This window comes from Embiotoca jacksoni, unplaced genomic scaffold, assembly GCF_022577435.1.
Source record: "Embiotoca jacksoni isolate LCO1_2020_lvr unplaced genomic scaffold, fEmbJac1.0.p SCAF_18, whole genome shotgun sequence".
Taxonomy (NCBI): Eukaryota; Metazoa; Chordata; class Actinopteri; family Embiotocidae; genus Embiotoca; species Embiotoca jacksoni.
Genome location: NW_027185318.1, coordinates 9,424,324 through 9,436,790, shown reverse-complemented (window position 1 = coordinate 9,436,790; position 12,467 = coordinate 9,424,324). Strand labels below are relative to the sequence as shown.

At 39.7% G+C, this 12,467-nt stretch overlaps 2 gene segments (V, D, J or C); one reads left to right on the top strand and one right to left on the bottom strand.

The window, feature by feature from the left end:
• Window positions 1–2,246: 2,246 nt before the first annotated feature.
• Window positions 2,247–3,240, top strand: LOC138200153 (Ig lambda-1 chain C region-like). The segment is given in 2 exon segments: window positions 2,247–2,280; window positions 2,758–3,240. A coding segment is annotated over 1 exon segment (390 nt).
• Window positions 3,241–6,529: 3,289 nt separating this feature from the next.
• On the bottom strand, window positions 6,530–9,682 carry LOC138200154 (Ig kappa chain V region K16-167-like). The segment is given in 3 exon segments: window positions 6,530–6,764; window positions 9,396–9,498; window positions 9,603–9,682. Coding segments are annotated over 3 exon segments (390 nt in total).
• Between the last annotated feature and the right edge of the window lie 2,785 nt (window positions 9,683–12,467).

Here is a 12,467-nt window from a genome sequence, read left to right as displayed (position 1 = left end):
CTCCTCCAGTGGGTGTGGTGCAGCCCACCCTGACCGTCCTCCCCCCCTCCAGAGATGAGGTGCCTCAGAGTCAAGCCACACTGGTGTGTCTGGCCAGCGGGGGCTCCCCCTCAGCCTGGAGGCTGGGCTGGAAGGTGGGGGGCAGCAGCAGGTCCTCGGGGGTGTCACACAGTGTAGAGGTCCTGGGGAGGGACGGCCACTACAGCTGGAGCAGCACCCTGAGCCTCCCTGCAGAGCAGTGGAGGAGGGCGGGCTCAGTGACCTGTGAGGCCACTCTGAGTGGACAGAGCCCTGTCACTCAAACCCTGAACCCTGACCACTGCTTGGAGTAGAGCCTCAGCAGCACTTCCTGTTGGGAAATGAGGCTGCTTCCATCTTAATGAGGCACAGATCTCCTCTGTTCAAATATTTCTGAAAACTGATGAGTCTGTTTTGATATGTATGATCATACTCATGCTCTGCTTCTTAACTATTATTGTAAACATGCCAAACAAAATTAAAACTACAAAATAAAATAAAGCTGCAATCCTTGATAAATCACTGTCTTTGTATTTGTTTTATTTATAAATGTATTTTTCAAGCGCACTTAATCAAACCTCCTTTTCTGAATATCACCCTTTTGTTCAACATCCAATGAGGTTTCTACCAATATTATGCAATGTATAAAAAGTATGGAATATTTTTCTTACGTAAATCATTGATTTCTAACGTGACTATTTCAATAATTTAAATGTACAAGTAGAGAAATACTGTTGAACATCTGGTTCTATTACTAGACCAGTACTAACAGCCCTGTTAGACAAGAACTGTTAATGATATATTTTTAGGTGAAACTGCATTTGAGAAATGGTGAGTTTTCAGTTTTATTTAGATTCACTGTGTTTCTGCTTGATGACTCTCGTGTTGTGTTTATTGGACCAGTTAACCTCATCACAGTCTCTCCACCAACCCTCTACACCTGCAGCCTTCAGTTAAACTGACAGAGGTTTTTGTATGGCTCTTAATCACTGTGTGAACGCTCCACCACCATGGTCGCCCAGACAGTAATAATCTCCAACATCTTCAGCCTGAACACCACTGATGGTTAAAGTGTATTGAGAACCAGATCTACTGCCACTGAATCGAGACGGAGTTCCTGAGAAGAGAGTTGATGCTGTGTATATCAGAAGTTTGGGAGGCTGTCCAGGTTTCTGAAGGTACCAGCTGAGATCAGCACCAATGTTTGAACTCCCCGTGGCGCTGATGATCACATTCCCACCAAGACTGACAGACTTGGATTTGTCAGTCTGAGTCAGAAAGTTGTTGGCAGAAGACTCTGAAATGAGAAATTTAATTTAAATCTCGAGAATCAGCATTTTAGATTACAATTGATTTGAAGTTCATTATATTCAGTTTCAAGGCAAAAATTCAACACAGATTATGTTTCCACAAAACATGAACAACTGCCAATTCAGCAATGCCATATAAATATCTCACCCTGACTCAGGAAGCCCAAGATGACAAACAGAGTTATTGGAAACATCATCCTGATGTAGTTTTCAGTGTGAGTGCAAGAAAACAGTTCAGAGTCTCTGTGACAGAAGAATTTAAACTCTGAGGAGCAGTGATGCATAAAATCATGCAAAACACATTTAAGAAGGCAAACACACACCTGTTCTTGTGAAACAGAAAAAGCAGAGGTGATCTGAGGTGAGTTCATCATCTCTAGAAGATCAATCAGCCATAAAAATTCAGACAGTTTAATTCTGAATATTTAAATTTATGATCCTTCATGTTGTTTTACTTTATAATAAACAGTCTCCTGTTTACTTTAATACTGTTTGTCTTCATCAACATTTGGATCATTTGGTATTTCTTTGTTACTTTTAGGATCATGAAAGTAATTCCTATTGTCCAGATCCAGGTGTTCCAGATGACTGATATACAAGCAGCTGAAGAAAATCAGGGATGCAGACTGATCTTACCTCAGTGAGTTTAGTTCAGGGCCTGCTTAGTGTTTCAGCTGACCTTCCCAACTATCTGATCTTTCTAAACACGCAACATTTAAACACTTTTCTTCTTTTCCTGTTTGGTGTACAGCATCTTAGACAGTCACGATAAAACAGTTATTCAGTTTTAGATATTGTGTTGTGATGATAAAAAGAAGTCCTGAAGTAAGATGAAGAAACCTTCTGAGTTCACTGGAGGATCAACTGATGATGCAAAGCCTCTCTATGGAAATGATCTCTCTGCTGTCAACACACTGAATACAACGTGGGACACAGAATCAAGAGAAAAACTGTTTGTATTTACACTAAATATGATCTTAATACGATAGAAGAAAATATATCAGAAATACAGCTAAACATTTGGACTAAGATGGTGTCATTGTGGTTGGTATGTCTGCTTCTTTTCCTCAACTTTTCATTATTATGGTGATCAGAAATAATTCTTTTGAAACTTTATTCTTATATTCTACAAATACAATTTTTTTTGACAACATCCTTTTTTGCAGTTTTTCAAACAATTTGAAGTGATTTTTAAAATGTATACATATTACAGAAGTAAACCTAAGTTTTGTCTCTCAAGTCAACAACATTACAATGAAATGTTGAAAATGATCTTAAATTATGAAACTCTTTTCAGACCCTTAAATTGAATCATTTTGTAAAATAAACAAAGTGCAAATTGTCAGGTTTTAATTAGAAAAAGGTTAATTTTCAGAGGGTAGAGGCTTGAAGTTAATCTGCTCCTCTGTCCCTCTGCTGTCTCCTCCAGCCGGCCCTATGGTCAGGCCCTCGGTCTCTCTGCTCCGTCCGTCCTCTAATCAGCTCTCTCAGGACTCAGCCACGTTGGCCTGCCTGCTGTCCGGCTACTCTCCGCAGGGAGCCGTGGTGAGCTGGGAGGTGGACGGTACCGAGGTGACAGAGGGGGTCCTGACCAGCGCAGAGGAGGAGAAGAGCGGACGCTACAGCAGCAGCAGCACCCTGAGCCTGAGCCAGCAGCGCTGGATGGAAGGAGAGCTGTACTCCTGCAAGGTTCTCCATCAGGACCACAGCCAGACCCAGTCCCTCCACAGGAGCCAGTGTACGGGCTCGAGGGACAGGCTGAAGCAGGACGGGAGCTCTGTGTGGGGGGAGCAGGAGGAGCAGGCTCTGATCAATTATAGTTTTTAATGTTTGTAGTGGAAACTAAAGCTTTGTGTAAAAAAGAACAGCACGTCTGTAAAGTGTTGGACAGCAGCAACTTAGAGAGGAATGTGTGAAGCTCCGCAGCTGGATGTGATTGTGCTTAATAACTGTCATGTTTGTGGTTGATAGTTTTGCTAATAAAGCTTTCACTGATTAATATTATTGTTTCATGTGTGTTGTTGTTTTTATCTGGTTGAAAATTGTAACAAAAATTACACCAACTGTCTGTTTCTGTCAATAAATGTGAACAGAACTTGATGTTGAATAAGATTTTGAACACTTTACGACATGAAATAAAAGCATATATTTAGTGATCAGTATTTAGTGCTTGGTGAGGTTACTGTCAGCTCTGTGTTCAGTGGTCTGTGTCAGAGTCTCTTCCTCTTCAGCAGCTGCAGTCAGTTCCTGCTGTAACAGCTCAGAGTCTCTGCAGTCTGACTGAGGGAGGTTTTTGTACGACTGAAAATCACTGTGTGAACACTCGGCCACTGTGGTAACTCTGACAGTAGTAAACTGCTGCATCTTCAGTCTGAACTCCACTTATGATCAATTTGAAGTCAGAACCGCTTCCACTGCCACTAAACCGACTTGGTGTTCCTGATTCAGGTTTGCTTACATATCTTATAAGGAGCTTTGGAGCTTGTCCTGATTTCTGTTGATACCAGAACATACCCTGATCTCCATCATCCCATCTATAAACAGCCTGGCTGGTTTTGCAGGTCACAGTGATGGTGGATCCTGGAGTTGATGTCACGGCTGGAGGCTGAGTCACCGTCACCTGACCGCTGCATCCTGGAGACAAAAACAATATTAAATATAAATGATTGTTTATCATCAGAAATAAATGAGAGAAAATGGCAACACATCATGTTTGAAATGTTGCTGCGTGAATGAACCTGTAAAACAGCAGCAGACCAGCGTCCAGAGGAGGATGGTGATGAGAGTCATGGTGGTTGTGGTTTCTGCTGTGTTGACTGACAGATGTGAGTCCTGCAGTGTTGAACTCACAAGAATATAAACCTTCTGAGTTCACTGGGGGATCAGCTGATGATGCAAAGCCTCTCTATGGAAATGATCTCTTTGCTGTCAACACACTGAATACAACGTGGGACACAAAATCAAGAGAAAAACTGTTTGGATTTACACTAAATATGATCTTAATACGATAGAAGAAAATATATTAGAAATACAGCTAAACATTTGGACTAAGATGGTGTCATTGTGGTTGGTATGTCGGCTTCTTTTCCTCAACTTTTCACTATTATGGTGTTCAGACATTATTCGTTTGAAACTTTATTCTCATATTCTGGTAATTCAACTTTTTTGACAAAATCCTTTTTTGCAGTCTTCCAAACAATTTGAAGTGATTTTTAAAATGTATATTTATTACAGAAGTAAATCTAAGTTTTGTCTCTCAAGTCAACAACATTACAATGAAATGTTGAAAATGATCTTAAATTATGAAACTCTTTTAAGACCCTTAAGTTGAATCATTTTGTATAATAAACAAAGTGCAAACTGTCAGGTTTTAATTGGAAAAAGGTTCATTTTCAGAGGGTAGAGGCTTGTTCACAGTGCAGGAGGTTTTTGTACGGCCACTTAATGAGTTTGTATCACTGTGGTTGACTTTTGGTGGAGGAACCAAACTCATCGTTGACTGTAAGTACCAGAAAACTTTTTACTTTGTACAACATGTAGTGTTTGTAATTTTTATCAAATACTAAATGAAAATGTGATTGAGTTCATTGTTGTCATGTTGTTAGAAATTTTTGTTCACAATCAAACAGAGCTGATCTCTCGGTGAAGAAATTTTGCTGAAATCAAAATTCTTTCCGGGTTGCAGATAGTTGACTTTACAGAATCAGGAAAAAAATGTGTAATTTTGAAAAATCTATTATAATTATCATTTCAAAAATTTCCCAGATACAAACAGTTTGTGGAATAAAATGAAGGGATTAAATTTGTAATATTTACTACATAACAACAACAAATTCATGTTATTATAATTTATTTATATTGAATATCCCATCCCGCCTTTAGATTTTAAATGTGATGTGAATTCCTGTGAGAATTAAATATAATTTTATCAGCAAATGCAGATAAATCTTGTGTTCACGGTTCATTCATTTTCTACGTAGTTTAAAGGAAGTGAAAGAGACAGATGTCAAAGTTTGAACTGTATTCACATGATGGTTTCTGTTCCATCAGTTTAAACATATATATCAACAGGGATGAGTTATTCTCTTTCACATTTAGACACAGATATGAAGATGTAACCAATAATCAGTATTAATTCACTTTTTTATATATTTTTTTTTACCTACATTTATTCAAACTCCTTTCTCCCCTCTCTTTCTCCTCCAGTGGGTGTGGTGCAGCCCACCCTGACCGTCCTCCCCCCCTCCAGAGATGAGGTGCCTCAGAGTCAAGCCACACTGGTGTGTCTGGCCAGCGGGGGCTCCCCCTCAGCCTGGAGGCTGGGCTGGAAGGTGGGGGGCAGCAGCAGGTCCTCGGGGGTGTCACACAGTGTAGAGGTCCAGGGGAGGGACGGCCGCTACAGCTGGAGCAGCACCCTGAGCCTCCCTGCAGAGCAGTGGAGGAGGGCGGGCTCAGTGACCTGTGAGGCCACTCTGAGTGGACAGAGCCCTGTCACTCAAACCCTGAACCCTGACCACTGCTTGGAGTAGAGCCTCAGCAGCACTTCCTGTTGGGAAATGAGGCTGCTTCCATCTTAATGAGGCACAGATCTCCTCTGTTCAAATATTTCTGAAAACTGATGAGTCTGTTTTGATATGTATGATCATACTCATGCTCTGCTTCGTAACTATTATTGTAAACATGCCAAACAAAATTAAAACTACAAAATAAAATAAAGCTGCAACCCTTGATAAATCACTGTCTTTGTATTTGTTTTATTTAAAAATGTATTTTTCAAGCGCACTTAATCAAACCTCCTTTTCTGAATATCACTCTTTTGTTCAACATCCAATGAGGTTTCTACCAATTTTATACAATGTATCAAAAGTATGGAATATTTTTCTTACGTAAATCATCGATTTTGAATTTGACTATTTCAATAATTTAAATGTACAAGTAGAGAAATACTGTTGAACATCTGGTTCTATCACTAGACTAGTACTAACAGCCCTGTTAGACAAGAACTGTTAATGATATATTTTTAGGTGAAACTGCATTTGAAAAACAGTGAGTTTTCAGTTTTATTTAGATTCACTGTGTTTCTGCTTGATGACTCTCGTGTTGTGTTTATTGCACCAGTTAACCTCATCACAGTCTCTCCACCAACCCTCTACACCTGCAGCCTTCAGTTTAACTGACAGAGGTTTTTGTACGGCTCTTAATCACTGTGTGAACACTCCACTACCATGGTAGCCCAGACAGTAATAATCTCCAACATCTTCACCCTGAACACCACTGATGGTTAAAGTGTATTGAGAACCAGATCTACTGCCACTGAATCGAGACGGAGTTCCTGAGAAGAGAGTTGATGCTGTGTATATTAGAAGTTTGGGAGGCTGTCCAGGTTTCTGAAGGTACCAGCTGAGATAAGCACGAATGTTTGAACTCCCCGTGGCGCTGATGATCACGTTCCCACCAAGACTGACAGACTTGGATTTGTCAGTCTGAGTCAGAAAGTTGTTGGCAGAAGACTCTGAAATGAGAAATTTAATTTAAATCTCGAGAATCAGCATTTTAGATTACAATTGATTTGAAGTTCATTATATTCAGTTTCAAGGCAAAAATTCAACACAGATTTTGTTTCCACAAAACATGAACAACTGGCAATTCAGCAATGCCATATAAATATCTCACCCTGACTCAGAAAGCTCAAGATGACAAACAGAGTTATTGGAAACATCATCCTGCTGAGGTTTTCAGTGTGAGTGCATGAAAACAGTTCAGAGTCTCTGTGACGGAAGAATTTAAACTCTGAGGAGCAGTGATGCATAAAATCATGCAAAACACATTTAAGAAGGCAAACACACACCTGTTCTTGTGAAACAGAAAAAGCAGAGGTGATCTGAGGTGAGTTCATCATCTCTAGAAGATCAATCAGCCATAAAAATTCAGACAGTTTAATTCTGAATATTTAAATTTATTATCCTTCATGTTGTTTTACTTCAGAATAAACAGTCTCCTGTTTGCTTTAATACTGTTTGTCCTCATTAACATTTGGATCATTTGGTATTTCTTTGTTACTTTTAGGATCATTAAAGTAATTCCTATTGTCCAGATCCAGGTGTTCCAGATGACTGATATACAAGCAGCTGAAGAAAATCAGGGATGCAGACTGATCTTACCTCAGTGAGTTTAGTTCAGGGCCTGCTTAGTGTTTCAGCTGACCTTCCCAACTATCTGATCTTTGTTAACACGCAACATTTAAACACTTTTCTTCTTTTACTGTTTGGTGTACAGCATCTTAGACAGCCACGATAAAACAGTTATTCAGTTTCAGATATTGTGTTGTGGAAATAAAAAGAAGTCCTGAAGTAAGATGAAGAAACCTTCTGAGTTCACTGGAGGATCAGTTGATGATGCAAAGCCTCTCTATGGAAATGACCTCTCTGCTGTTAACACACTGAATACAACGTGGGACACAGAATCAAGAGAAAAACTGTTTGTATTTACACTAAATATGATCTTAATAGAATAGAAGAAAATATATCAGAAATACAGCCAAACATTTGGACTAAGATGATGTCATTGTGGTTGGTATGTCTGCTTCTTTTCCTCAACTTTTCACTATCATGGTGTTCAGAAATTATTCTTTTGAAACTTTATTCTCATATTCTGGTAATCAACATTTTTGACAACATCCTTTTTTTGCAGTCTTCCAAACAATTTGAAGTGACTTTTAAAATGTATATATATTACAGAAGTAAATCTAAGTTTTGTCTCTCAAGTCAACAACATTACAATGAAATGTTGAAAATGATCTTAAATTATGAAACTTTTTTCAGACCCTTAAGCTGAATCATTTTGTACAATAAACAAAATGCAAACAGTCAGGTTTTAATTGGAAAAAGGTTCATTTTCAGAGGGTAGAGGCTTGAAGTTAATCTGCTCCTCTGTCCCTCTGCTGTCTTCTCCAGCCGGCCCTATGGTCAGGCCCTCGGTCTCTCTGCTCCGTCCGTCCTCTAATCAGCTATCTCAGGACTCAGCCACGTTGGCCTGCCTGCTGTCCGGCTACTCTCCGCAGGGAGCCGTGGTGAGCTGGGAGGTGGACGGTACCGAGGTGACAGAGGGGGTCCTGACCAGCGCAGAGGAGGAGAAGAGCGGACGCTACAGCAGCAGCAGCACCCTGAGCCTGAGCCAGCAGCGCTGGATGGAAGGAGAGCTGTACTCCTGCAAGGTCCTCCATCAGGACCACAGCCAGACCCAGTCCCTCCACAGGAGCCAGTGTACGGGCTAGAGGGACAGGCTGAAGCAGGACAGGAGCTCTGTGTGGGGGGAGCAGGAGGAGCAGGCTCTGATCAATTATAGTTTTTAATGTTTGTAGTGGAAACTAAAGCTTTGTGTAAAAAAGAACAGCACGTCTGTAAAGTGTTGGACAGCAGCAACTTAGAGAGTAATGTGTGAAGCTCAGCAGCTGGATGTGATTGTGCTTAATAACTGTCATGTTTATGGTTGATAGTTTTGCTAATAAATCTTTCATTGATTAATATTATTGTTTCATGTGTGTTTTTGTTGTTTTTATCTGGTTGAAAATAGTAACAAAAATTACACCAACTGTCTGTTTCTGTCAATAAATGTGAACAGAAGTTGATGTTGAATAAGATTTTGAACACTTTCCGACATAAAATAAAAGCATATATTTAGTGATCAGTATTTAGTGCTTGGTGAGGTTACTGTCAGCTCTGTGTTCAGTGGTCTGTGTCAGAGTCTCTTCCTCTTCAGCAGCTGCAGTCAGTTCCTGCTGTAACAGCTCAGAGTCTCTGCAGTCTGACTGAGGGAGGTTTTTGTACGACTGCAAATCACTGTGTGAACACATAAGCACTGTTTATCTCGTGGAAACTCTGACAGTAGTAAACTGCTGCATCTTCAGTCTGAACTCCACTGATGATCAATTTGAAGTCAGAGCCGCTTCCACTGCCACTAAACCGACTTGGTGTTCCTGATTCAGGTTTGCTTACATGTCTTATCAGGAGCTTTGGAGATTGTCCTGATTTCTGTTGATACCAGAACATACCCTGATTTCCACTATACCATCTATAAACAGCCTGGCTGGTTTTGCAGGTCAGAGTGATGGTGGATCCTGGAGTTGATGTCACGGCTGGAGGCTGAGTCACCGTCACCTGACCGCTGCATCCTTCAGACAAAAACAAGATTAAATATAAATGATTAATTATCATCAGAAATAAATGAGAGAAAATGGCAACACATCATGTTTGAAATGTTGCTGCGTGAATGAACCTGTAAAACAGCAGCAGACCAGCGTCCAGAGGAGGATGGTGATGAGAGTCATGGTGGTTGTGGTTTCTGCTGTGTTGACTGACAGATGTGAGTCCTGCAGTGTTGAACTCACAAGAATATAAACCTTCTGAGTTCACTGTGGGATCAGCTGATGATGCAAAGCCTCTCTATGGAAATGATCTCTCTGTTGTCAACACACTGAATACAACGTAAGGACACAAAATCAAGAGAAAAACTGTTTGGATTTACACTAAATATGATCTTAATACGACAGAAGAAAATATATCAGAAATACAGCTAAACATTTGGACTAAGATGGTGTCATTGTGGTTGGTATGTCTGCTTCTTTTCCTCAACTTTTCACTGTTATTGTGTTCAGAAAATATTCTTTTGAAACTTTATTCTTATATTCTGGTAATTCAACATTTTTGACAAAATCCTTTTTTGCAGTCTTCCAAACAATTTGAAGTGATTTTTAAAATGTATACATATTACAGAAGTAAACCTAAGTTTTGTCTCTCAAGTCAACAACATTACAATGAAATGTTGAAAATGATCTTAAATTACAAAGCTCTTTTAAGACTCTTAAGTTGAATCATTTTGTATAATAAACAAAGTGCAAACTGTCAGGTTTTAATTGGAAAAAGGTTCATTTTCAGAGGATAGAGGCTTGTTCACAGTGCAGGAGGTTTTTGTACGGCCACTTAATGAGTTTGTATCACTGTGGTGGACTTTTGGTGGAGGAACCAAACTCATCATTGACTGTAAGTACCAGAAAACGTTTTACTTTGTACAACATGTACTGTTTGTAACTTTCATCAAATACTAAATGAAAATGTGATTGAGTTCAGTGTTGTCATGTCGTTAGAAATTTTTGTTAATAATCAAACAGAGCTGATCTCTCAGAGAAGAAATTTTGCTGAAACCAAAATTCTTTCCGGGTTGCAGATAGTTGACTTTACAGAATCAGGAAAAAAATGTGTAATTTTGAAAAATCTATTTTAATTATCATTTTAAAAATTTTCCAGATACAAACAGCTTGTGGAATAAAATGAAGGGATTAAATTTGTAATATTTACTACATAACAACAACAAATTCATGTTATTATAATTTATTTATATTGAATATCCCATCCCGCCTTTAGATTTTAAATGTGATGTGAATTCCTGTGAAAATTAAATATAATTTTATCAGCAAATGCAGATAAACCTCGTGTTCACGGTTCATTCATTTTCTACGTAGTTTAAAGGAAGTGAAAGAGACAGATGACAAAGTTTGAACTGTATTCACATGATGGTTTCTGTTCCATCAGTTTAAACATATAAATCAACAGGGATGAGTTATTCTCTGTCACATTAAGAAACAGATATGAAGACGTAACCAATAATCAGTATTAATTCACTTTTTTACATTTTGTTTTTACCTGCATTTATTCAAACTCCTTTCTCCCCTCTCTTTCTCCTCCAGTGGGTGTGGTGCAGCCCACCCTGACCGTCCTCCCCCCCCTCCAGAGATGAGGTGCCTCAGAGTCAAGCCACACTGGTGTGTCTGGCCAGCGGGGGCTCCCCCTCAGCCTGGAGGCTGGGCTGGAAGGTGGGGGGCAGCAGCAGTTCCTCGGGGGTGTCACACAGTGTAGAGGTCCTGGGGAGGGACGGCCGCTACAGCTGGAGCAGCACCCTGAGCCTCCCTGCAGAGCAGTGGAGGAGGGCGGGCTCAGTGACCTGTGAGGCCACTCTGAGTGGACAGAGCCCTGTCACTCAAACCCTGAACCCTGACCACTGCTTGGAGTAGAGCCTCAGCAGCACTTCCTGTTGGGAAATGAGGCTGCTTTCATCTTAATGAGGCACAGATCTCCTCTGTTCAAATATTTCTGAAAACTGATGAGTCTGTTTTGATATGTATGATCATACTCATGCTCTGCTTCTTAACTATTATTGTAAACATGCCAAACAAAATTAAAACTACAAAATAAAATAAAGCTGCAACCCTTGATAAATCACTGTCTTTGTATTTGTTTTATTTATAAATGTATTTTTCAAGCGCACTTAATCATACCTCCTTTTCTGAATATCACACTTTTGTTCAACATCCAATGAGGTTTCAACCAATTTTAAGCAATGTATCAAAAGTATGGAATATTTTTCTTACGTAAATCATCGATTTGTAACGTGACTATTTCAATACTTTAAATGTACAAGTAGAGAAATACTGTTGAACATCTGTTTCTATCACTAGACAACTACTAACAGCCCTGTTAGACATGAACTGTTAATGATATATTTTTAGGTTAAACTGCATTTGAGAAACGGTAAGTATCAGTTTTATTTAGATTCACTGTGTTTCTGCTGGATGGAAGGAGAGCTGTACTCCTGCAAGGTCCTCCATCAGGACCATAGCCAGACCTAGTCCCTCCACAGGAGCCTGTGTACGGGCTAGAGGGACAGGCTGAAGCAGGACAGGAGCTCTGTGTGGGAGGAGCAGGAGGAGCAGGCTCTGATCAATTATAGTTTTTAATGTTTGTAGTGGAAACTAAGGCTTTGTGTAAAAAAGAACAGCACGTCTGTAAAGTGTTGGACAGCAGCAACTTAGAGAGTAATGTGTGAAACTCAGCAGCTGGATTTGATTGTGCTGAATAACTGCTCTCTCTGCTGTCAACACACTGAATACAACGTGGGACACAGAATCAAGAGAAAAACTGTTTGGATTTACACTAAATATGATCTTAACAGAATAGAAAAAAATATATCAGAAATACAGCTAAACATTTGGACTAAGATGGTGTCATTGTGGTTGGTATGTCTGCTTCTTTTCCTCAACTTTTCACAATTGTGGTGTTCAGAAATTATTCTTTTGAAACTTTATTC